Source organism: Rana temporaria, chromosome 11 (assembly GCF_905171775.1).
Source record: "Rana temporaria chromosome 11, aRanTem1.1, whole genome shotgun sequence".
Lineage (NCBI taxonomy): Eukaryota > Metazoa > Chordata > Amphibia > Anura > Ranidae > Rana > Rana temporaria.
The window spans coordinates 109,040,620-109,067,727 of record NC_053499.1 but is presented as its reverse complement, the minus strand read 5'-3'; the positions used below and the strand labels follow the sequence as shown (position 1 = coordinate 109,067,727).

The 27,108-nt window shown below is 45.7% G+C and overlaps 1 protein-coding gene across 5 annotated transcripts in view; it reads left to right on the top strand.

Moving 5' to 3' along the window:
- LOC120917489 (EH domain-binding protein 1-like) overlaps positions 1–27,108 on the top strand; it is a 468,369-nt gene that overhangs the window by 226,925 nt on the left and 214,336 nt on the right. For all 5 annotated transcript variants that reach the window (XM_040328818.1, XM_040328816.1, XM_040328817.1 and 2 more), the window contains exon 6: positions 19,759–19,898. In XM_040328818.1, the coding sequence (XP_040184752.1) occupies positions 19,759–19,898 (140 nt within the window). The remainder of the gene's footprint in view (positions 1–19,758; positions 19,899–27,108) is intronic.

The window sequence follows — 27,108 nt, the reverse complement described above, 5'->3', positions numbered from 1 at the left end:
ACCTCCTGTCCAACCTGTCCAACCTTAAACAGGGAAAGTTGATACATGTGCCATACCTGGCACATGTCCTCAATTTGAAGGTGCAGCATTTCATAAACGGATCTGCTAAAGCAGGCCAGAAGAGTCTGCAGCCATTTCAGGCAGGCATAAACAGCCAGTGCTCGGTTGGCTGAAATTCAGTGGAAATTCCACCTGCCCGTAAATCGCCTGATTTGTGACATGCTTACCAGGTGGAACTCAACTTTGACAGTGATGCAGCGGCTACACATGCAGCAGAGGGCCATTAGAGCAGGGCTAGACAAATCCCGGGCGCCAGGTCGCCATGGTGACTAGAAATAGGGTCCTGGCAACTTGGCTTGGAAGGGGGGCAAAAAAAAAAAATGTTTTTTTTTTTTTTTTTTTTTTTATGTGAGCTGGCACCATCTGGTGGTGAGCCGTTGGTATTACAAGTTAAGCATTACAAGTTAAACAGCAATTCTAATGTAATTTTTCACAATTTTCACTGCCATCTTCTTCTCTCTAATTAGAACCCCCAAACATTATATATATTTTTTATCCTAACACCCTAGAGAACAAAATGTATGTGTTCGCTTCTGCGTGCAAGCTCGTCGGGACGGGGCGCGTTTTCTGGCTCCTAACTTTTTTAGCTGGCTCCTAGATTCCAAGCAAATTTGTCAACCCCTGCATTAGAGGTACCTGTGTCAGTATGACACAATGACGGGCACAGGCTGGCTCACCTTTTTTTCCCCCACGCCAATGGCTGCTGATAAAGGATGCATGCATTGTACTGTCACCATTTGAAGAAGCGAAAATGATGTTGAGCCTTAAAATTGCATGCATCAGTGACACAATGCCTGTTATGTTCCAGCTGGAGCAGAATTTGTGTGGCATTATGGACAGGGCAATCGCTGCAGAGCAGTGGGAGGAATCGGAGGACTTTCTTTCCTCTCAAGGCCCACTTTATGCAGACACCATTTTTGGGACGCCACAAGAGGAGGAGGATTATGGCAGTTTTGAAGGCATTGAAGCAGAGGAAAACATATGTCAAACCTTAATGCGTACACACAATCGCAAATTCCGACAAGAAAACCGTGGATTTTTTTTACAACTGAATTTTGGCTCAAACTTGTTTTGTGATCAGAGCCTGAATACTGGATAGGTACCAGAGCCCTCCCCAACCCTAGCGCCTGTGAGAGTACGCTTAAAAGAGGGCATACCCTATGTATGAATAAGTAAAGAGAGGGGACGGGTGGGTGGAAACCTGGAAAAGACGCCGACGAGTGCTGGGAGAAGAGGGGGAGACTAAGAAGCCCCACGCTCCTCCCACAAACCCAGGCAAGCCAATGGCCAGCCTTCTCACTTGTGATCGGAGCCTGAATACTGGATAGGTACCAGAGCCCTCCCCAACCCAAACAAAACTGAGAAATACCGCTGCCTCCAGGACCAAGCTGGGACCTGCCCCAAATGGTGACAGGGCCAGCAAATCCACCAACCCCTGGAACATCGGCCCGGAAATTGGCAAACATGTGACCACTGGCCTCCCCTGCACCTTCTGAATACCCTTGAGCATGGCTCTGATGGGATCAGCTGCAAAAATGGATGGTGATTCAGGATGTAGTAGGGAAAAGGAATGCTGAATGCCTGCAAGGTACAACTTAATAGTATTGTGAGACAAAGACAGTAGCTGACATCATACCCCCTGGAGCTGGGGTAAAGGGATGTGAATCTACTAAAACATCTGCATGCCGTGCCGTAAGCCCTGAGCGTGTTCCTGGACAAGGAAGCATTAATAAGGTCAGCTGCATGAGACCCGAGGGTGCTTGGTCCAACCTCAGCTGGGCAAACGGCGGAACAGGCACGCCCCTCCGATCCACCTCCGGATGCTGCTGAAAGAAACGGGGAAAGTCAGCTCTGGACAAAGCATCCGCTGCCCCATTATCAACCCCACTAACTCCCCCTGAAAATGGAAGTTGAACTTGAGGCCCAACCAAGTTGGCCTGCACATGAACGCCATGATCAGGAGAGAGCCCGACCTCCCCTTGTTGATGATCCCCGCAGTGGCGATGTTATCAGTAAAAAATACAACCGTATGACCGGACCACGAGGGCCCCCAGGTGCATGCCGCGGCTACAATGGGGAAAATTTCAAACAGCGCAGACGTCCGGAAAAAAACGGAATATCTGCCACTTCCGGAGGCCAGGGGCCAGCGAGCCACTGACGCCCGAAAATGGCAGAGAAACCTACTGAAGCGGCGGGATCAGAAAAAACCCTGGGGGAGGCTGCCGTGGGGAGCTGGATGAACAAAGGAAACCCCATTCCAGTCGCGTAGGAATTGATCCCACATAAGCAGATCCGCCCTAGCATCGGCTTCCAACCGCACACTCGGGTCAGCGTCTCGGAAGAGCGGAAGGAGTGCCAGCAGACGGGACACAAAAGACCTGCCCTGTGGAATAATTTTCATGGCGAAGTTCAGCATGCCTAAGAGGGACTGCAACTCCCTCTTAGAGCACACTGGGGACCTGACCAAACCATGGATGACACCACGGATCCTGACTAGTTTGTCCTGCGGCAAACTAGCGACCATCCGTACAGTGTCCAAAGTGATCCCTAGGAAGGTGATCAGTGGCCAGACCATCAACCTTGTGGGAAGCCAAGGGGACGTTCAGATCCCTGAACAACTCAGTGAGAGTGGCGAGATCCCTGGGTGACTGAGCCAGGCTCTCCAGCAGCAAGAAGTCATCCAGATAGTGAATGACCTTGCCACACCCCAACTGCGAAGACAAAACCCAATTGAAAGCCAAGGCAAACATGTCAAAAAGCCAAGGGCTGCTCTTTGACCCGAACGTCAGCTTTGCGAAATAGAACTGCTCCCGCCATTTGATGCCGTACCACTGCCAAAGAGACGGCATGATAGGGAGGAGTTTGAAGGCATTAGAGATATCTGCCTTGGACAACCATGCCCCCTCGCCTAATAGCAGGATATGCTGGATATGCGGAAGCGTACTTCAGTGAGAACTCCTCCGACGGAACGAGGGAGTTCAAACTGGGCATGTGAAGAATGTGGAGCCGACAGATCGTAAATCAAATGGTATTTATTGGAAAATTTGCCTTTGACCACCCCAACGGGGCTCACCCTCCACATACCAAAAGGCGGGGACAAAAAAGGCCCAATAACGAACCCCTTGGCCAACTCCATCCGTAATAACTCGTCAACCAACTCAGCGTTGGTGGAGGCAGATACCAAATTGGCACACTTGTGCGACTGTAATGGAAGGGTGATCAGGCCTGTGTGGAAACCTTCCTCAAACCCATCCACCAAGAACTGCCTGAGAGCCAGGGAAGGGTGGTGTGACAACCAGAAATCCAACCGGGGGACAATTACCCGGCTCAGTCAGGAAGCACTGGAGGGTTTGACCGGGCAGGTGGTCTTGGGATGAGCTCTGAAACAATTAGCACAGACATGCAGTAACCTGCATTGGTTGTAATTACAGGTATTGTAATTGTAATTGTTGCAGAGCTGTGACTTCCCCAACACATGGATAGGTCTGCCGAGCTTGTCCACCAGGCCTGAAGGCCCCCGAAGAAGGCCCGCCTGACCCTGGCCTGTTGGCCCCAACCGCCCCCAGATAATCTACGTTAGGACACCAGTTGGCAGTGTGGGCAGCAGATTGACAGGTGGCACACTTAGGAGATTTCTGACTCGCGAAATGCCTGCAGAATAGTTCGGTGTCAATGACACTCCAGCATGAGACCACCTGAAACTGCGCCCACATGGCAGCGACTTTAGACGAAAAGGACCTATGGTAATCGTAGAAAGCGCTACCGCCATACTTGTGAGCTAAATCAACGACTGCAAATAAAGGTTCAACTCCTCCCTCCTGGCAGGACTAACCCCACAAATAATATCCCTGAAAATCCCAAAGGCAAGGACAAACTCGGCAATACTGAGCTTATGGTTCAATCTGGGATCGCAGGTCCTGAGGACCACTGAGACCTCCCCGCAAGCATATGCCTTGTTCTCCACCACGTCCTGTGACGCGATGAGGAGAGAGGCCAGATTGATGTCCTTCCCTTCCAGGATATCTTTTTTGAGATTAGCCAGGATGAAATGAGCAGGGGAAACGGATGAAACCGTGCCAGAAGCAGAGGGAATAGCTAGAGGTAAAGGCCCACCGGTAATGGCTGCAGGGATTCCTGGCAGCCCAGGACCCGAGGCAGCTGCTGGAACCACCACACTGGCTGGCCGGGCCTCCAACACATCCATTCTGTCCTGTAACAGTTGCACCGAAGATGAGAGGGTGTTCAAAACCGTATGTATCTGCGTCAGTGCGGTGAGCAGGGATGCATGCTCGGCACTGGTGGATGGCTGCAGTTGGGATTGGGTAGGAAAGAGGAGTTTGAATAACTCCGCCTTTCTGGCAGAGGCCGGGAAAGGAATGCCCCTGGAACGGAGCTCGGTCATATGTCTAGGAATGGTTCAGCTCCTTAAGGATGGTGAACTGCCATGCTCCGAGCCCCTAGCCGGTGTGGAAGGGATAAACGCAAATTCTTCGCTTTCCGAAACGTGAGACATGTTCCAATCTGCAAAAAAACAATCAACAAATCAACTGTACCGCACGACCTGACGACCCTGATCACCCCAAGAACCTAGTGTATGGTGCTGCTAATGCATGAACATAGCGCATGACAAAACTAGTGACCATGACCCCCTGCGTGAGTGTAGCGCGAGCCCGAGCACCTGTGGCGCTGCACAGGCAATTAAAAACGAACACTCAGGGCTTGGAACCTACAGACCGTGGTAGGCAGAAAATAGGCATGTAAGTGTGGTGCAACGTATGCCGTATGAATGTACAGGCGAGCCGATTGTAACCACGACCAATTAAAAACGAAAACCTCAGCTCGTACGAGTCTGATCCAATAATGTAATACCACAACTAAAACCCCTGCAATAAAAAAGAAAACAGACACACCTTGCTGTTGCTGACACAGCGGAATCCACCTGCGAAAACACCATGACGAATACTTTGAAAAAACGACAACTACAGACCCGATACCACCCGGCCAGAGTGAACGTGCTCTGTGGTGGGAGAAAGAATTGTGACCCTGCGAAGGAAGCACCCAGAGACCCTGTAACTGTGGCGTGGCAAAATGCGGCCCAGAGCTGACCTGCGGACACCTTGCCGGGCCTGGAACACAGCTGAAGGAATGCCAGAGACACACGCAAAGACACTGACCAACCGGACTACAAAGCTGAGCAAGAAGTGACATCGCTTGTGAGGAACCTAGAGCCTGAGACTTGTCACCCCTGAAACAGAAGAACAAGGCACAGTGATGTAGTGACCCAGGGTTTCTTGGTGGAAATTCCGACAGAAAAATTCCAAATTCCAGAAATGTCCTACACACGGTCTGAATTTCCGACCAAAAGCTCACATCTGACTTTTCTTGTCGGAATTTTCGATCGTGTGTACGCGGCATTAAAGATGGTTTTCCATCCCCAGAACCCTTGGCAGTAGTACGTGACTAGAAGGATGCAGTTTGAGATACTGTAACCCTTAGTGACCCTGAGGACTCTGCTTCTCATGCCTCCGAAAACTTGTGATGCATGGACTTCCTCATTCGTCAAAGCCTGCAAAAGAATTTGTGGAATCAAGGAGAAGGATCAACCCTCCTTGACTACAATTACAAGAGGAAAGTCTCAGAACTTATTCTGTCCTCACAGAGGAAGCAGAGAATGAAATCTCTTTAGGACACCTTAAAGAGGCATTTGTGTAATGCCTTTCTAAACTCTGCTAGGTTCTGTTGGTCAAATAAGTAGTGGTGGAGAAGGGGGGCTGCCTTAGTGATGCATCTTATATTTTTTTCGTCCTCTGTACCCAGGGCTGCCAGCTTCCACATCCCATCGGCAGTGTCTGCATCATATGGTGGGAGATTAACTAGGGGTGAACAGACATGGAGAGCTTTCCAGTTGACAATCCACTGGGTTAATGGGTCATGAGAATAGACCATTGGCCGGAACTTGCCCAGTATGCAATTAAGCTGCTCAGCTGCCCTGCATCAAGCGTCCTTTCCGAACGGAAATTCAGTACTGCCAGAGGTTTTATGACAGATAAGGGAGCACATCTGTAGACTGCCTAGCTTTGTGGGTGTTGATTTTATTGTGAAGATTTTTTTTGGTATAGGTTTCATGGGCACAATTAATACCCAAGGACCATTTTTTCCACACTTGTTTGACAGATGCATATCATTTAAATATCTGACAGCAAGGCCAATTCTTGCTTTTATCAAGAGTAATAGGGTTATGGTGTGAAGGTGCCATCAACACCCAAAGCCCAATGGGCCAAATCCTCAAAGATCCTGCCTAACTTATCTTTTCCCATTTAAGTTACACTGCCTTAAAATTTCTACCTAAGTGCCCGATCCACAAAGCACTTACCTAGAAATTTCAGGCCGTGTAACTTAAATTCTCCCGGCGCAAGGCGGTCCTCTTCTCCAGGGGGCGATGACAGTAGTACGGCCTCTGCTCCCGCGCCGGCCGTACTGCGCATGCTCGTGATGTCATTTTCCCGACGGGCAGCGCGCGAAATTACGTTACGTCGGGGCTTTGTGGATTGCGACGGGACAATAAAGTTGCGTCGGGTAAAAAAAAAGTTACGCGCCGAAAAAAAAATTTCTAAATTTAAAAAAAATCACGGCGATCGAAAAAAAGGTCTGTTTTTACAAGGTGTAACTAGTTTACACTTTGTAAAAGCAGAACTAATTTTACGTATGCAAACATAAACTTACGCAGAAAACACAAAGCTGAAAAGCTTTGTGGATCTCCGTAAGTCCTCATTTGCATACGCGAAGCGGCATTTCGACTCGAAATGCCCCCAGCGGCGGATGCGGTACTGCATCCTAAGATCCGACAGTGTAAGTCTCTTACAGATGTCGGATCTTCTGCCTATCTTTGGAAAACTGCTTCTGAGGATCAGTTCCAAAGATAGGCACAGGGATACGCAGGCTGAACAGCAGTTCCGCCTGCGTATCCCTTTTGAGGATTTGGCCCAATGTTTCTGCACCTGTTACTTCTATCCACAGTCTGCGAAACAGAAACCAGAATTTATCCGAAAAAAATCTCTTTTCCTGAGAGCATTAAATTGTGACCTCATCATACAGACTGGCTCTCCAAGCCGTTGTTTATAAAGCTTCCAGGGAATGTAATTTTATTGGCTTTACAAATGTGATTTTTGCTGCAGCAGGTTCTATACATGATACAGATGTGCCACTTTACAGGCCGACTAAGGGAACCCCCCAGGTTTAAACAGATTTTTTATTTTTATTATTTCACTTAAAAATTAAAAATGATATTTTTTACAAACTTTGTCCCCCAGGGCAGTACCTGCACCCCCATTCTCTTTGTATTCTCAATAACGTGCATATAAGCCCTCAAAATGGCCAGTTCAGGTCCCATAGACTTCAATGGGGTTTGTTATTCGGCTCCGAATTTTCACGATGTTCGAGAGTTCTGGCGCAAACCGAACAGAGGGTTGTTCAGCCCATCTCTATCTGTCAGTTTACTAGAGATAGTTAAAGCTTAGGGCGTGAAGGGTAGCACTCTCCTAGAAGTGTGGGAGCCTTTTGGGCTACCCGCCATAAGGCGTTAGTAGCCTAAGTCTGCAAGGCCATTTTCTGTTCATATATCCACAAAGTTTTACCAAGTAGATGTGGAAGCTGCAAAGGACATGTGTTACGGTGGCAAAGTAGGTTCCCTAGGATTGATTTTTTTTGTCTGTGTCTCCCTCCCCTCAAGTGCATTGCTTTGGAACATCCCAGATGGTCATGGTTATTATCTGCTCTGTGTTCCATGATGTACGATAAAGAACACAGCTCCTTAAATCTTGACAAGTGGGTTATGTTCCTGTTCACAGGAGAGGACTAGGCAGAAATATGTTAGATAATTAAATACATGTTACTGTAACAGAGTTGAACAGCCCCGCCCAGGGGGCGGTCCCTCCAGACATAACCCTCCTCCCTGCAGCATGCAGCCTCAGTTTCTTTCTGCCTAGCAAAGGAGAAGGACGTATGGCCCCCTTTGGGCCCAGCGCCCTGAGGGAATTTTTATTTTTATTTTATTTTCTTCTGAAGAATCTTCTATCAACTGTCGGCTGAGAGACAGGCTGGATATTATAGATCCTTGTAGTCTCCTCAGTCCGGCCAGCGAGCGTGAGCACACCATTGCAAAGGGTCTGGGCTGGGTCTGCCGGTGAGCTTTGGCTCCAGGGTCCACATATGACTGGGCTGTGGTGTTGTCTCACTCACAATGGACCGGGCTGACAGCTACTCCTACGCGGTGTAGGTCTGTCAGGATAGCGTCAGTGGGTCCTTGCATGGACACGCTTCGACGTGTCGGTACGGCTGAGCATTCCTGGGGTTCGGGGGGGTTCTCCTGTCTTCCCTTCCCTGCTCTCTGTAATTTTTTCCCTCTGCTGTTCATTGAGCCGGGGGTGGACCTGTAGGGGGCTCATTTTCCCACCAGGGGACTGTGGGGGGTCTGGGCCTGTGTTTTCCCTGTGGGGGTGTGTTTGCTTCAGAAAGGCTTCATTAGGCCTTCTCATCCTCGTCACTGCGTTTTGCTGCCATTTTTGCGGTGCCAGCGCCATGTTTTTGTAGCCTGCTGCTACCATTGTAAATCTCCACTGGCGGCCATTTTGTTGTGGTCGCGCTATGGCGCAGCTTACTATTGCGGTCGTCCATTTTACTGTGGCCGTTCCTTGCTCTATCTGAGGCGTCCGGCGGCCATTTTGGATGGGGGTTTTGGTCTTTAGTGCTGGGCTTATACAGCGCGCAGCACGGATCTCCTCATGTTTTTTGATCAGGTTTTACCTCACAGCATTTCTCCCCACACACACACACACACACACACACTGTGTTCTGAGGGTAGGCAGTGGCGCTGAACGTTCTGCTCTGGTGATTGGTGAGTCCCCTGGGTAACCCCCGGTCAGCACAGCAAGGATGGTGGGATTTGTTCATGTCTGAAATGTGTCCCTGAGAGCTGTTTTAATGGAGTCAGTGTCTGGTCTTCCTCCCCAGGGCATGCCAAAGGTGGCAGCTGGGGTTCCTGCAGTTAATGGACACTTTGTTAGAGCGGCATGCGGGGGTTAGGGGGGGGTTGAAATGTGCCTCCTCCCCCCACCATCCCCTGGGGACTGCTCTGCCTCAGACCGGGGACCTGGCTGTCACATCCCTGGTTCTGTGTGGTCTGTGTAAGTGGACCAGGACCTTTGTCGTGAGGAAGACTCCTCACTGGGGTCAGTGACAGGGCACTTGTCAGTGCGCTGCTGCAAGGAGCTCGCTTATACTGTATTGTGCAGCGGAGGTATCCTCTGAGGGTTCTGTCTTTTTTGTGCACACAATCGAGACCGCTCTGTAAAAGTCTTTCCTTATATATCCTTTTCTTTTAGCAAGTTCATTGATAAGGCATGGGAAAGGCCGCAGAAATCCTTGTAGTTCCTCAGCGCCAGAGCCTCTGTTTTGGCGGTGGTTTTGTGCCGCCTGATTTGGCTGAAATGCTGATCTGCTGACCAAGCATCCAAAAAGCCCTGGCTGATTTATCCCTTAGGGGTAGGAGGTTTTGGTACCTCGTTGGATGAGATTATCACGAATGTCACTAGGGGTAAGAGCACTCTCCTCCCTCAGTCCGTTAGCGGGAAGGAACCGCGTTGCGCGCCGGGTACTTCATTTCCCGCTCAGAAGCGGTATTTTTTGTCAGTCAGGGCCCGCGGGTAAACACTCCCAGGCCGACAAAGGCTCAGCTGGGGGACGGGATTGTCCCTGGGTGCGTAAGCCGAACACGCTGGCACCCAAGCCCGCCAATGTATGTAGCCTCCCCTTGCCAGTCTCATGGGTGGGGGGACGACTTTGCAGGTTCACAGCTCGGTGAACCTTCCTGCTCTCCGACCAGTGGGTCTGCGAGGTGGTCTCTTTAGAGTACTAGATAGGGTTCCTCCTATCCACCGAACAGATTATTTCTCTCGAGTCTTCCTCTCCTTCTGGCTCGTCAGTCTGCCTTGCTGGGGCAGTGTGGGACTTGCTAAGCTGCGGGGTAATTTTATCTGTCCTGTAGAACGAGAGGTTTCAGGGATTCTATTCAAATCTGTTTTCGGTCCTGAAGACGGATGGGGTCTGTGCAATTTTGGGCCTCACAGCCCTAAATGCCTTTGTGAGAGTTGAGTAGTTCCGCATGGAATTTATTAGTTCGGTGGTAGCTGTGCTCCATCCGGGGGACTTTCTGGCGTCCTTGGACATCAAGGACGCATACTTGCATGTCCCAATTTGCGCAACTCACCAGAGGTTTCTGCGCTTCGCGATAGGGGAGGACCACTATCAGTTTTGTGGCCCCTCCTTTTGATCTAGCATCAGCAACAAGAGTTTTCACCAAGTTGCTCGCACTGATCCGAGCTTTGCTGGGACAGCGAGGCTTTACCATCGTGGGCTACTTAGACAACTTTCTTCTGAGAGCAGCTTCTGGCTCAGAATTAGAGGAGGATGTGTATAGCCAGTCAGACCATCCAAGAATTCGGGTGGGTGTTAAACATTTAGAAGTCGGTCCTGGTTCCGACTCAGCATTTGGAATACCTAGGGTTGATCCTGGGCTCCTCGGTGGCGAAGGTCTTTCTTCCCCTGGAAAAATTGCAGACTTTTCAGTCTGCAGTGAAGGTGCACGCAATCGGTCATCTCTCCGTTTTTGCATGTGAGTCCTGGGCCTGTTGGTAGCTTCCTTTTGAGGCGGTACCGTATGCCCAGTTCCACACTCGTGTTTTGCAGAAGGAGATACTGTCCAAGCGGTACAAATCTCCTTTGTCTCTAGATCGTCAGATTCAGGTAAGCCACCTAGTCAGTCTCTCTGAATTGGTGGCTGAGATCCCGACTGTTCGGTCCGGGAAGTCGTTTTTCCCTTCCAGTGAACGGTGATTACGACGGACGCCAGCCTCACGGGCTGAGGGGGGGGGCGTCTGGGGGGTCCAGTCGGCCCAGGGTCGCTGGACCAATGCGGAATCCTGTCTACCGATCGATGTCCTAGAATTCTGTGCGATCTGGCTATGCCTCTCCTCGTGGTCGAGGAGGTTGCAAGGTCGCCCGATCTGGATCCAGCCGGACAGCGCCACGGCCGTGGCTTAGGTCTACCATCAGGTAAACTGGCGGACTACCTAAGTTGCCAGATGCTGGACCAGGACGACTGGTCTTTGCACTCGGGGGTGTTTCAACTTCCTTGCAGGAGGTGAGGCTCACAGGGCATGGATCTCCTGGCCACTCGTCTCAACCACATGGTGTCGAAGTTCGTGCCCAGGTCTAGTATTCCTGTTAAGACGCGTCAGACGCGTTGGTGGCCCTGTGGGGTCAGTAATGGCTACTTTATGCCTTTCCTCCATTGTGAAAGGTAGTGTGAATCCGCGCTATGGAATATAGTTTAGAAAATATATGCTGCAAGAAGTAGATGCTGGAAGTATAAAATGATATTCAAACAGTGGCTGCCCCTACATATGTACCCCACCTGGATGGAGTGTGAAAATAGATAAGAAATGGTAGTAGGTGGTGGCGCCTACTGGTGGAGTATGAGAATGTTAGCTAGATTCAGGTACATTAGCTTAACTTTGCGGCGGCGTAGCTTAAGGCATTTAAGCTACGCCGCCGTAAGTTAGCTAGGCAAGTACATAATTTACAATATACTTACCTGCTAAGTTACGGCGGCGTAGCCTAAATCGGTGGGCGTAAGGGCGCCTAATTCAAATGTGTTAGGGGGCGTGTTGTATGCTAATTGTGCTTGACCTTACGTTTTTTATGTATTTTTTTCACTGCGCATGCGCCGGGCGCCTACATTTCCCAGTGTGCATTGCGGCTAAGTACGCCGCATGGGCCTATTGATTTTGACGTGGACGTAAACAACGTAAATCCCGATTCACGGACGACTTACGCAAACGACGTAAAAAATTCGAATTTCGACGCGGGAACGGCGGCCATACTTGACATTACTATTCCAATAGAGCCTAGCTCTAACTTTACGCGGCCCATCTCTTACGTAAACGGCGTAAAAGTACTGTGTCGGCCGGGCGTACGTTCGTGAATCGGCGTATCTCCTCATTTACATATTCTACGCCGACCACAATGGAAGCGCCACCTAGCGGCCATCCAAAATATTGCAATATAAGATAGGACGGCGCAAGCCGTCGTATCTTAGATATGTTTAAGCGTATCTCTGTTTGAGCATACGCTTAAACATAAGTCGGCTTAGATTCTGAGTTAGGTCGGCTTATCTACTGATAAGTCAGCCTAACTCTTACTGAATCTACCTATATATGTCCAAAATGTTAGATGTATGTGAATATTGTGCTATACTTTCCCCACTGTGTCCACACAGCCAAAGTTAATCATCTGAAAAAGTGCTGTGCATTAGTGCATAAGTATTAGAAAATATAAATTAAAATATTAGTAAATTCCAAATGATCGAACATTTAGGTAAATAAATAAATAAATAAATAAATAAATAAATAAGTAAGTAAATTAATACATTGTGCAAACAGTGCTACCATCAAAAATCTTGTGTATAAATAAATAAATAAATAAATAAATAAATATATGAGTTAAGCTGAATGTAAACTCAAATATTCAATCCAGTGTTATGATACAATACAGATGCATTAAAAGCTGCTAGAAGATAATGTTAAAAGCTGCTGGAAAATAATAGTCCGTGCAAGAAAGTGCTGTGTGCTTCGTGCCAATTCTAATAAATTGTTCAGGTGTTACACTCTGTACTCCCTTCCTCTGTGCTCTGGTGTTTCCCGCACTCACCAGATCCACACCCCCTCCTGGGGTGACAGGCGTTCACAGTATACGCTCTGTGCAGCACTGTGGCAATTCCTATTTCCCTTATGGTCCTTTCCAATGTTCTCTCAGAAAGAAAGCCCCAATAATGTGATACTGTTGCAACTCAAGTTTTATTGATAAAAGAAAAATGCTAGGTACTCACATTTGGTTAAAATCATACAGGCGTTTGTATATGTATAGAAGCGTTGTGATCATCGTGCGATCCGCTCGACCGGTTTCATCGTGATGACGTTGTCTGGAGCGACGACGTCATCACGACGAAACCGGTCATACTAAACGGACCAAGTATGAGAGAACTGTTCTCTTCCCTTTTTCCGCGCCAACAGACCTTCTAAATCTCTAATATAATCCATTTCAATTGCCCATCCCCCCATGGAGGGTACTGTCGTTGATTTCCAGTGTTGTGGAATGACTGCTCTAGCTGCAGCAAGGAAGTGTCTAAGCACGTCCTCCTTTTGCTTTCTTTAAAGATCCTGGAATCATAGTTAAGAGAGCCACTCTGGGTGATGCGTGGATAGTTGTATCCACTAGTTTTCCATATAGATCAAAGATATGTTTCCAAAACCTTCTCACCGGCAGACAGTCCCACCAGTTATGGATCATATTTCCCTTTGAATCATGACAACACGAACAGATATCAGATATATCCTAGTTAAATTGATGGAGGGTAGAGGGGCACCTGTACCTTCTACTCACAAATTTATATGCCTTCTCTTGAGTTCTTGAGGAAGATATATCTTGACGGAAGCACTTGATCAATCCCAATGACAGCTAGAGTAATGCAAACGGTTTGGCCCGAGCATGAGTTCAGGCCAAACATTGGCTGTTTGTCCAATCCATGAACACCCTAATTATCAGGGCATTTGACCGTTTGTTTGGCCCGCGGAAGAACCACGGTGCACTGCGCTGCTGCACAGTGCATTGGAAGTCCTGATTGGCTAAAGCAATTAAAGCTTTGTCCAATCAGGGCGCATAGCAATGTCAGAGCCATGATTGGACACAGTCATAATGACTCTATCCAATCATGGCTCATTGCTCTTAGTTCCATCCACATTATAAAAATATTCTTACCATAGCGGCCATTTGCACTGTGATATTGGCGTGGAGAGAGATAGAATAGTTTCACTTTAATGTAAATCTAGTGATAGTGCGATGTGAGTGTAGGGCGACCATATATTTTTACTTTAGTCATTTTATTTTGTCCGGACAGTTTTCCTGCAGTATTTTTCAGTGCGTTACTGCTGTATACAATATTTCAATGCGTTATTGCAGGTTTACCGCAGTATATTGCAGTGTGTTAGTGCACGTTTATTGCAGTATATTGAAGTGCGTTACTGCACACTTAACACAGTATATTTCAGTGCGCTATTGCACGTTTCCCATTGTATATTGCATTACGTTACTGTGCGTTTAACGTAATATATTCCAGTGCATTATTGCAGATTTATCACTGTATATTGCAAAGGGTTAGTGCACGTTTAACACAGTATATTTCAGTGCGTTACTACAAATTTAACATAGTATATTTCAGTGCTTTATTGCAGGTTTACTGCAGTATATTGCAGTGTGTTAGTGCGCACTTAATGCAGTATTTTTCAGTGCGTTGGTGCATGTTTACCACAGTATATTGCAGTGCGTTAGTGCACTTTTAACGCAGTATATTTAAGTACATTATTGCACATTTTCCACAGTATATTGCAATGCGTTAGTGCGCGTTTAACGTAGTATATTTCAGTGCCTTATTGCAGTTTACAACAATGTATTGCAGTGTGTTAGTGCACGGTTAGCACAGTATATTTCAGTGCGTTGGTACACATTTACAACAGTATGGCTAACGAAGATTCTCTGTCCATGGTTTTGGCTAACAGGATTTCTTCATCTATAGATTTGGCTAACAGAAATTCTTCTTCTGCCCATAACTATGTGCCTTGGCATATTTCTACTTTTCTGACAGCATTACTGCATGCTTAACACTGTATATTTCAGTGCATTGGTGCATGTTTACCGGAGTATGTTGCAGTGTGTTAGTGCAAGTTTATGTAGTATGTTTCAGTGCGCTATTGCACGTTTCCCATAGTATATTGCAGTGCGTTACTGCGTGTTTAACGCAGTATATTTCAGTGCGTTATTGCAGGTTTACCGCAGTACATTGCAGTATGTTAGTGCAAGTTTAACGTAGTATATTTCAGTGCGCTATTGCTTGTTTCCCATAGTATATTGCAGTGCGTTTTTTGCAGGTTTACCACGGTATATTGCAGTGTGTTAGTGCGTGGTTAATGCAGTATATTTCAGTGTGTTGGTGCTCATTTATCACAGTATATTTCAGTGCATTAGTGCAGGGCTTGACAAATTTGCTTGGAATCTAGGAGCAGTGGCAACAATTGGCACAGTGGCGACAATTGATGGGCACAGTGGCTGCGTTTGATGGCATGGCACAGTGGTGACAATTGATGGCACAGTGGCTGCGTTTGGGGGTATGGCACAGTGGTGACAATTGATGGCACAGTGGCTGCGTTTGATGGCATAGCACAGTGGTGACAATTGATGGCACAGTGGCTGCGTTTGATGGCATGGCACAGTGGTGACAATTGATGGCAAAGTGGCTGCGTTTGATGGCATGGCACAGTGGCTGCGTTTGATGGCATGGCACAGGGGTGACAATTGATGGCACAGTGGCTGCGTTTGATGGCATGGCACAGTGGTGACAATTGATGGCACAGTGGCTGCATTTGGCATGGCACAGTGGTGACAATTGATGGCACAGTGGCTGCATTTGGCATGTCACAGTGGTGACAATTGATCGCACAGTGGCTTTGTTTAATGGCATGGCACAGTGGCGACAATTGATGGCACAGTGGCTGCGTTTGATAGCATGGCACAGTGACTGCATTTGATGGGATGGCACAGTGGTGACAATTGATGGCACAGTGGCTGTGTTTGATGGCATGGCACAGTGGTGACAATTGAAGGCACAGTGGCTGCGTTTGGCATGGCACAGTGGTGACAATTGATGGCACAGTGGCTGTGTTTGATGGCATGGCACAGTGGTGACAATTGAAGGCACAGTGGCTGCGTTTGGCATGGCACAGTGGTGACAATTAATGGCACAGTGGCTGTGTTTGATGGCATGGCACAGTGGTGACAATTGATGGCACAGTGGTGACAATTGATGGCACAGTGGCTGCGTTTGGCATGGCACAGTGGTGACAATTGATGGCACAGTGGCTGCGTTTGATGGCATGGCACAGTGGTGACAATTGATGGCACAGTGGCTGCGTTTGATGGCATGGCACAGTGGTGACAATTGATGGCACAGTGGCTGCGTTTGATGGCATGGCACAGTGGTGACAATTGATGGGCACAGTGGCTGCGTTTGGCATGGCACAGTAGTGACAATTGATGGGCACAGTAGCTGCAAAGTGAACAATATCAATATGCCTGTGCCCTAACTCAGTGTTGCTAGTGTGAACCATAAGTGCAAAAATCCTATATAGTTATGGTTTTAAAACTATTGTCTTTTTTGCTTCTTACCTTTAACCTTGATCTCACAGAGCGCGAACAGCATGTGCAGCCTCCGGCCAGCTCCTTTCCTGTGACTCCCCGTGGCACCGCCCCCTCAGAGAAATTCCCCAATCCCCGGGGCAAGAGGCGGCCGGAGGCGGAGCGCCCGCAGCCTCTGCTTGTATCATCGCCTACATGAGTTATCCATACCGCCCGATGCATAGGCCGCAAAGTCGCGGCCTCAATTAGCGGCACGACCCGATTGCGGGGATCACGGGTGTGGGGGGGATGCGCGGCGACCCTCTCAGGATACCCCAGCTCTGCTGCCATGGGCGCCAGGTCAATAATTCTAGGCGCAACGGCGACCTGGCGCCTGGAATTTGTTGAATACTGCATTAGTGCACATTTAATGCAGTATATTTCAGTGCATTATTGTAGGTTTACCACAGTATATTGCAGTGCTTTACTGCACATTTAACAAAGTATATTTCAGTGCGTTATTGCAGGTTTACTGCAGTATATTACAGTGCGTTACTGCATGTTTAACACAGTACATTTCAGTGCATTGGTACAGATTTACCGCAGTATATTGCAGTGCAGATTTACTGCAGTATATTGTAGTGTCATTGGAGTGTGTTTGTGTAGTGAGTACTCAAGTTAGTGCACTAAGAGTGCACCAAACACCACTATTCATTGATTAAAGTGCATCCACATACTCATTTTCCCATCTATTACATTTTGTTAATAAGCCCCCACATCATGTTTGGGAGGCTAACAAGGAGAGGCAGAGGTTTCCCATGACACTGTGAGTGGGCCAGCAGTGTCTGTCTCCACAGGCAAAGGTAGATGTGGTCCATCCTTGGGCAGGGCAAATTTCCTCTGTTTAGTGATTTTGCCTGTGGAATCCAGCCACAGCATGCAGAGGAGGTGGTGGACTGGCTTACTAAACCATCCTCATTATCCATCACCCAAGCAGAGACTAGTGCACAGTCCACCTCAGCTGCCAGAGTGGCTTATTCTGCCTCCTTGTCCACAGCTTCTTCCAGCATCAGGCATGGAGGAATCAGCTGAGTTATTTGAACACAGCGTCAGTCACTTGATCCTTGACGATGCACATCCATTACTTGATTTAGATCCTAGTTCTGAGGTTGAAGAAGGTAGGAACATGAGCCTACAGAGAGGGGAGAACTCTGGTAAACAGCAAGATGACGATGACAACGACGGCGACATGCTTGAAAAGACATTTAACCTCCCACCACCTTTGCAGTCTACCCCCACTATACCTTATGACCTTTCAGCAGACTCCACTGAAAGGGGTGATGGTATAGCGAAGGGTGTCACAGCTCCTTGCAGAAAATCTGCCAGTAGCACACCACCAGCTGTAGACTATAGCAGGCAAATTTCTCTGCCCTAAATGCTGCAGCAAAACAATAAAATACTGTGTCCGTACATGAGATCTTTTCTTTGTCTGGCATTGACTCTTTCCACTGAGATATCTGGAATGCTGGACAGCTCCCTGCCTGATCTATTGCTCAATCCTATCTGATCCATTGGACAACTCTGCCTTGTCTTGATTGCTGATGAACCTTTAACTCCTTGCTACACCCATGAACTTCCTATATAAGCCTTGTCTCAGCCCTTCCTCTTTGAAAGGTTATTGTGCCTTATCAGCCAGTGCCTTGCTCTTGACCTCCCTGCTGTCGTCTGTATTTTGCTACCACTCGTGGCTTGTTCTTTGACTACTCTACTGCCTGATCCCAACCTGCAACTACACGTTACAAACCATTTGGCTTGTTTACTGACCATGCTGCTGTTTAATCCTTATCACCTCATCCGCTACTGGACCCAAGCTTGCTGACACCCTGGTGGGGCAAACCTGAGGGCCGCGACCTGGTAATAGCGCACAGCTAAATACATCTTCACCATCAGGAGCTCTGGTGAACACCGGCTAGTACTTAGACTCTGCACCTCAGGTGAGCCTGTGTCATCTACCAGAGTGACTGCCTGTATACCTATCCTGCTGGTCAGTGGTAGTCCTGCAACTGCTAAAGCAACTGGTCTTCAAACCCGACACCTGATTGTGACAGAATAATCTGGCCTAAAACATGGAGGCCGCTATAGCAAATGCTGTGGCTCCTTTCAGGCAGCAAATTGCGGAGCTGCAGGAGTTTGGTGTCACCTACCAAGAACAATTTGCCGGACTGCAAAGTGTGGTCAAAGGGCAACATGAAGAGATCCATGCTCTGCAAAAACAATTGCTGGACCTACGTTGCAGAGATGCTAATGCACATATGCCTCACCCAGCCAAGTTTAACCAGTTGCCGACCGCTGCATGACAATATACGTCGACACAATGGCACGGGCAGGCAGATTTGTGTATATATACGACCCTGCCTCCCAGCCGGTGGGGGGGCCAGATCGGGTCCCCCCAGTGCCTGCGGCAGTCAGAATCGTTACAGGAGTGATCCGTGATGAGGGGGCGGCCACCGAATCATGGCCACCTCCTCATGATCGCGCCTGGCGACTGAGCTTCTTCCTCTGACTGTGAATTGTAAACACAGGCAGAGGAAGTGATGTCATCTCTCCTCGTGTCGGTCTTTTGGTCCGGCGCCAGATGGTGTTGACTTGGTGAGGTTTATACCACCCAAGTCAAAACAGGCTTATATATAATCAGTCAGCAAGATGTATCCAGCTGGTCCTGAATCCACATATCAGCCAGCACCGCAAATTCCAGTAAACACTAGGAAGTGCAAATACATATAGTCTTGTTGGAGCCAGAGATACCGTAAAACCCATAACATGCGTAATTGGAACAAAAACTTGCATAGAGTGATACCGTACAAGGTAGTATTTATTAGGCCTCATGTACACTGCTGCTCCTAAATGTGAGTTTAAGGGCTTTTGGCGTTTTTTTTTTTGCCAAAGCCTCGTGCTTTGCTGGGGTATTTACTCCCTGGAATCTATCTGCTCTTAGCTTGGGCATGCATGCAGGAAGGTGTGCTTAGCTGAAAAAAGACTAAAGACTCCTCGGGTGTATGCCATAATTTGCTTACACATGAATACCGGAAGGTAACTGAAGAAATGTAAAAAAAAAAAGTTTAAAATGGGTAAATATAAAGCTAGCAGCATAAGGATTTTAAATGGTCAATGTTGACTGAAAGAGTGAAGTTTCACTTGTTGGCCATGTTACTTTCACACAATATAGCCCTGATTTTTTGGGGAGCTAAACAAATGGTCATAATTATGCAAAATGTTAATTATACCATGCTCAGGTTACACAGGAGTCAGGACCACCAAAGTACAAGCAGAATTTATGCATATGAACACATACTATGTGACATAATTTGTTTAGTCTTGCCTTGACATTTACAGTACCTTTCTGTGTTTACATGGCAGGGATGAAGACATGCAGAGTGTTGCCAGTCTCCTGAGTCTAAAGCCTTCAGACATTGCAGACATGGATGACTTCAATGAGGAAGAAGAGGAGGAAAAGTCACAGAGGCAGAGTCGCAGCTCTATAGGAATTGCACCCAGAGGTAAACATTGCCCATAAAATGCCTGGTATAACTATTCTTTCTTTCTTGCAGTAACTTTTTCTTTTCTTTTTTTGTTTCTTCTCTTTCCATATGAAGTAACCAAAAGATCAATAGAATGTATACATAGTGAGATAAAATTCCACTGTAATATAGTAAACATTTGGGACCTGATGCATGAAACTGGATTAACTGCTTGCCGACCACCTCACAGAGGAGTGCGGTGACAGGTTGGCTCTTCTGTGCCGGATCACGTATCTAATATGTGATCCAGCACTTCTGGGTAGGGTTTGCATGTGCCACCCTTGCTGTGCTGTGATTAGTGACAGCACAAGCCGATCAGCGGGTGCCAGCTAATTATTGACTGCTGATTGGCAAGGAGGAAGACGGGACAGAGCTTTGCCAATTTTTGTCCTGTCAGCGGGGATGTGCTGTTTTTTTTTTTTTTTTTCTGAAAAGCAGGGAATAAAAACCGGCACATCCCTTAGTAAAAGTAGCTCACAGTACATACATAACACTGGTTAGGCACAAATCTAACCCTTTAATCACCCTAGATGTTAACCTTTCCAAGCCGGTGTCATTAGTACAGTGACAGTGTATATTTTTAACACTGATCTCTGTATTAGTGTCGCTGGTTCCCACAAAGTGTCAAAAATGATTGCCATAGAATTGCAGTCCCGCTATAATTCACTGATCACCACCATTACTAGTATAAAAAAAAATCATATATATATACACACATACATACTGTATATATTGTAAAGTTCGGGGAACCGTCTAGATCGCAGGACACAGGCTTTTAAATCAAAACTGAGGTTTATTAAACTTAAATGGCTTCACAGCACCAAAAACAAAAGAAATAATCAGTCTCACCGACTTGTAGAGCTCAGAACTGCTATCGCAGTTAAACAGTCCTTGCAGGTAAGTTCCCAAGTAGCAGGCTTCCAGGCAGGACACTGCCAAGTGCTTTCACAGCTTTCATAGCTTTTCCTTGTCCACCATTCACCATGCACAGTCTCTACTATACTCCTCCATCCCCACCTACAACTTCCTGTCTTGCTTTAAGCCACATCCTTGGACAGGTGCGTTAACCCTTTCTGTTCCCTTAAAGGGACCACCGTCCAAACAGAGGGGAAATATAGCCTCCTTCCAGGACCCAGCCACGGCGTCCTGTACAATATATATATATATATATATATATATATATATATATATATATATACACACATTTACTGGGATTTTTTATAGCCAGAAGTAAAAAAATAAAAAACATGTATTCTTCAAATAAAAATATAAATTTTTATTTTTTGTGCTACTAATGAAAAAAGTTAGTAGCGCAAAAAATGCAAATCGCAGTGGTGATCAAATACCACCAAAAGAAAGCTCTATTTGTGTGAAAAATATTATATACATTTTGTTTGGGTACAGCTTTGCATGACCGCACAATTGTCAGTTTAAAATAATGCAGTGTCAAAAAGCAAAAAATGGCCTGGTCAGGAAGGGGGGTAAAACTGCTGAAGTGGTTAAAGTGGTTCTAAAGGCTGAAGGTTTTTTAGTCTCTCTCTCTGGCCTGCACCACCCTCTGACTTAGGGAGACAGAGTTTATTGTGGGACCAAATGAAGGCAGCGAGTGCCTTATGTACCGTATTTTCTGTATATCAGAATGTTTTAATAGGAGAGGTATAGTTTGCATCGGGTATAGTAAACGTGCAAATTGCACCATTTTAAAAAGGTGAGATCTCCCAAAGAGCTAGAGGGGGAGGGCAGCTCAAGCCTCCAACTCCTTAACAATTTTTGTAATTAGAGGTGGGTAGTTGAGAAAATATATAGAGGAAGCTTCTCGGCCCAAGTAAGTGATGTTCTGGGTCGCAAGAATAAATGGGGAAGACAATCGCCCTTTCATATGCCATTGGGATATAGCGCTAAGACTTCACTTTTGTCAAAATTGATTTAGAAACCCGAAATCGGAAGGGCGCAAATCATTTTTTGAAGTATGTCAAAATCTAAAAGAGGGTTGGAGGAAAATAATAAGATATCATCTGCAAATAAAGCGGATCAGATAATTTGGTCACCAATAGTGACACCGCTAACCCCATTGGAAGATTTGAGAATCCCGGACAGAGGCTCAATCGCTATATTGAAGAGGAGAGGGAAAGTAGGTATCCCTGTCTCATTCGCTTTGTCAAAGGAATAGTGTCTGAAATAAAATCAGGAGTGACGAGGCAATCCGTTGGAGACTCATACATCTGTTGTAAAAAGCGTACGACCTGCCCCAAAAAAACAAAAGCGCCCATGACCTTGAAAAGCCAAGAAAAGCTAATATTCTCAAATGCATTTTTGGTGTCAAGTGAAATGATGGCAATATCCTGATCTGGGTGTGATTTGGCATATTCTAGTGCCAACAAGACCCTGAAAATGTTCAGCGTCGCAGTGTCCCTGGGACAAAACCAGACTGGACTTGGTGAAATATAGAGGGGAGTAAAGGAGCCATTTGCGACGCTACTATCTTGGAAAGGATTTTAACACCCATGTTGATCAAGGAGATCGGTCTATAGGAGCCTAAAAAAAAAAAAAAAAATGGAGGATCCCCCAGGGTGGGGCTTTTTAGGCAACAGTAGTACAAGTACTACTGTTGCCTAAAAAGCCCCACCCTGGGGGATCCTCCATTTTTTTCTGTTCATCAGGGGTGTCGGCAACTATTTGAGACCAAACCATAATAGATGTTCTATTCATACTTGTCTATAGGAGCCTGGGTGTAGGTATACGTTTAATGTATGCCTGAGTTCCAGTAGGGAGGGAAGGAGGCCTGGGCCTTACATGAGGCTAGGGATTTAATATATTTGATATAGTCTAGAGAGATGGGGGCATTAAGGACCTCCAGATGTGCTGAGGTAAGTTGCATTTTGGCTAGCAAAGCCTCCGCTACTTTCTGATCAATTGAATCCTCAGAGTAGAGGGATGTGTAGTAGTCAGCAAGGAGTTTGCAAATCTCTTTAGGTGAGGTAACCAGAGAGCCCACCGTGTTTTTTTTTTTAGAGCAGGTATATGAGGGGGTTATCTAAGACCAGACCACAGTTTGGCTAAGAGTCTGCCCACTTTGTTGCCAAATTTATGGAAGTGCAAAGTGGTGTAAGACAATTTGGCTGCTTCTAGCTGTTCTACCCACAAATCGAAATTACGCTTAGCTAGCTGCCAGGCTTTGATGTTAGCCAAAATGCGTGTTTCTGTTAGGGTTTCATGTGCCAAACAGAGTTTTGCTTGCCTGTTGGTATTGCTGTCCTGAATGCTTTTTAAGCTGAGAGGTATAGGAGATCATTTTTCCCCACAGGAAAGTTTTACCTGGCTCTCAAATGAGGTTAGGATCGGTAAGGTGTGCACTATTAGTGGAGGCATATTCCATCCAAGCATCATAAAGCATGCAGCGGAAGTCCTCATTGTCAACTAAATACGAGAGAAAGCGCCAAGTGGGAGGAGGATTTGGCATTTGCTAAAGTTGACAGTATTGGACTGTGGTCCGATATCACTGCATCGCTGATCGTCAGATCGCGCTGTAGTGAATTTAATGCTGGGGAGGCAAAAAAAAGTCTATGTGGGAGAAGGAATTATGGGGGGGGTGAGAAGAAGGTGAAGTCACGATCAGTCGGGTGGGTCAGTCGCCATGTGTCTACGAAGTGCAGCAAACAAAGTAGGTCCCATGGATGAAGAAGAAGGGTCTCGCATACGTGCTTAGTCGTTGGTACGGTCTTCCAATGGACGCATGACAGTGATCTTGCATACATATTTTTAAAACACAGAGTGATTTTTCGTGCGACAGGTATATGTGTGGTACAGGCGACCACTAACAAAAAGTGAGGGAAAATCTATAATTTTAGAACTGTCACTAAAACATTGGGAAATTCTTCTCTAGGACAGGAAGTAAAAAAGGTAATCTCTCCAAAGGTAATTATACAGCAAAAAATACTTGGTAGGGTCTTTAACAATTCAATTTTTTTTTTTTTAAACTAAAGAAAAATAATTGCCTTTACATTAAATAAATTGCACAACTTCAAAAACACTCCCCCTAAAATGGTGGGCATTGTTTAAAACATTGTGTCAAAAAGCAATACTGTAATATCTTGCAGTGTAATCGTGAAGTGCACCTACATTGTGTAAGATGCTTGATTATTTTATTAAAATAAATATATTGTATTCACAAAGGAGCTCGGTTTATGCTCATAGTACATAAAACCATAATCTTAAAGATCCCTCCAACCATTAGATACAAGCTATTGATGGTAAATCTCTCATAGCAGGCGTAGGCACTACCTCCAGCGTGCATAACTGCTTACACATTTCAAGGGCATACCCTAGATTATCAGAGCCATTATACTGTATTTATTTTAATAAAATGTATCAAGGATTTTACAAAATAATTCAATGTGGGCATTAGTGATTTTAATAGTTGGCATCCTTTTTCTACACTTGAGTGCTGATGATTGTTTTTTAGTTCTTCTACAATTTTACCTTGCTTCCAATACAGAAACCTTTTCACAACACAGGCTAAGTTTTATTGGACATTATTTATTTATTTTTTTATTTATTTTGTTTACAAACTTGTATTGTAAAGATCAAGAAAAAACTGAATATGAGAAGAGACACATGCAAGATTATGACAACTAAGTATAAAACAATACAGTAGAAATGTGATCACGTGTCATAGATATCCAAGATGCTCCATAATCCTGTCCACGAGTTTGCATCCCCAGGTGGGGGTTGTCCCATAACAAATAGTCAGAAGTTGTAGTTATATATCCAAGACCAGGTGGGGAAAAAGAATTTGCATAATATACAAACTGTATATTGTCTCAAAAGAGAATACCATTTGAAAAATAAAATGGGAAATATTGTCTAAAGGAACAGAGAAAAAAAACAGATCTAAGCATAAATCCATTACATGAAAACCCACTGTTATGACAATTATAAAACAACATAATTTGGTCTATTCGAGAGATCACTTGAGAGAAAGGTACCATACTAGGTTTCCAATTAAGGGTGATAGCCTATTGCATAGCTAACAGGTAGTGCATATGAGTCTCAGCATATATTTGGGGACATTCAGAATTTTATCAAATAAAAGGCAATGTTCATGTGTTAGAACTAGATGTCTGCCCGCCAACTTGCCAATCAGTGTGAATAGCTGCCTTCGAGTAGGTTGGAATCTATCACATTCCCAAAATATGTCTGGGTGCATTTCTGCATATAAATTCAAAGGAAGTAGTATGGACATCTGCCAGGATTAATGAATAAAGTGTTAGAAAAAAGTGTCTAATTTATAGGTAATGATAGAATTCCAGAGAGGGGACTTTTTTTGGGACTGCAGCTGAGGCAAGGATATAAGCTTTGCTTCAAACTTAACAACCATGACTGTAGTCATGCCTTGGTCTATCCACCATTGGAATGCCCTTTGATCCTCAAAGGCTGTGGGGAGTCTGGGGTCCCCCAAAAACAAGGCCCAGGAGGGGCTTTAGAGATAAGTGACAACTTATGTCTATATAAAATCCAGTTTCAGTGATTGGATAACCACTGTGTTACGACTCATTATGTCTAATATCTGAGTTTTAGAGAACCATAATAAACCTGGAAGGTAGTATGGAGCGATAGCGACTTGATCAAACCTAAGTCAGGGGACAGGAGAGTCTATAGTATTCCATTGCGATAATTGTGTGATTTACTGGCCAGATAATATAACCATATCTGTGGTATCCCTAAACCCCCTTTTAAGGGAACGGTATAATACCGCCTTGACAAATTTTGGGGACTTGACTTGCCAAATAAAGTTATTCAAATCAATTTGGATCTTAAGGAGATAGGGCTTAGAAATAAAAACTGGAAGGGATCGAAAAAGATATAGGCGTTTTTTTTTTTTATTGCCGTCACCCTGCCTAAAAAGTAAATGGGATATGCAGAACAAATTTTGAGTAGATGTTTAATTTTGGCTACTAAAGGGGGAAGTTACTTTTAAATAACCGTTGATAGTTTCTGGGAAGTGTGGTCCCTAGATAAGAGAGGGAGGATGAGGACCAGACAAAGGGGAAAGATGATTTAATAGTTTCCAGCTCAGATAGAGCAAAATTGACAGGGAATGCCACTGATTTAGTCACATTAACAGAGAGACCCGATATCTTAGCAAATTTAGCCCAAATCTCAGATTTGGCAATATCAGGATGTCTCAGGATAGCAGTGCTGAGAGGCTCAATTGCCAATGCAAATATTAAAGGTGTCAGGGGACAGCCCTGCCTGGTACCCCAACCAAGCTGGAAAAAATCAGGGTTGCAACCCGGAATTTTAATCTGGATTCTAGAGTTGTGATAAAGGGCCTGGAAAGCCCAGAAAAACTCACCCTGAAAGCCATATCACTGTAGGAGGAGAGAAATATAGCTCCACAAGACACTATAAAAGGCCTTGTGAATATCAAGGCCAAGCAGCAACATTTTTTTTGGAGTATAAATTTGCATCCTGAATAATATTAGTGGCAAAATGAATATTATCAGTGATAAAGTGGTTTGGAAAAAAGCCCAATTGAAATGGCAAGAGCAAAAAGGGGATAATAATGTTAAATATCTGCTGAATATCTTTAAGTCATTGTTGATGACCAAGATATTTCTATAATTTTGGGGTAGGGAGTGGTCTCTGTTGGGCTTTGGGATCAAAGACTTGTTAGCTAAAATCATTTCCTCAGGGAACCTATGCCCCTGAAGAATATAGTTAAAAAGCTGAACCAGTCTCGGGGACAAATGGGAGGAGAATTGATTATAATCCAAAGATGTAAATTTATCTGGGCCAGGGGTGGAGCCCTTTTTTAGGGCTTGGATAACCCTAGTGACCTCAAACAGAGTGACCGGGGAGTTTAAGGATTTCAATTGTGAAAGGTTAAGAGTAGGGATTGGGATGGAAGAAAACCAAGAGTCAATATGCGCTGAGGGTTCAGTCTGATGGGGAGCTAAAAGGGATGAATGCAATTTTTTGACATTTTTTTTCTAAAACCTCCGGTGGATGAGATGTAATCAAGCCTGAGGGGGTTTGTAATTTATATGCATGAGTGGGGCATAGAGACTGGTTCTGCTTTCCGGCAAATCTAGTGGAGGCGACATTACTATGCAATAACATTTTTGCTTTAGACCACTTTAATTCCTTTTCTACCTTAGCTGATAATAGGGAATCTAGTTTTAATAGT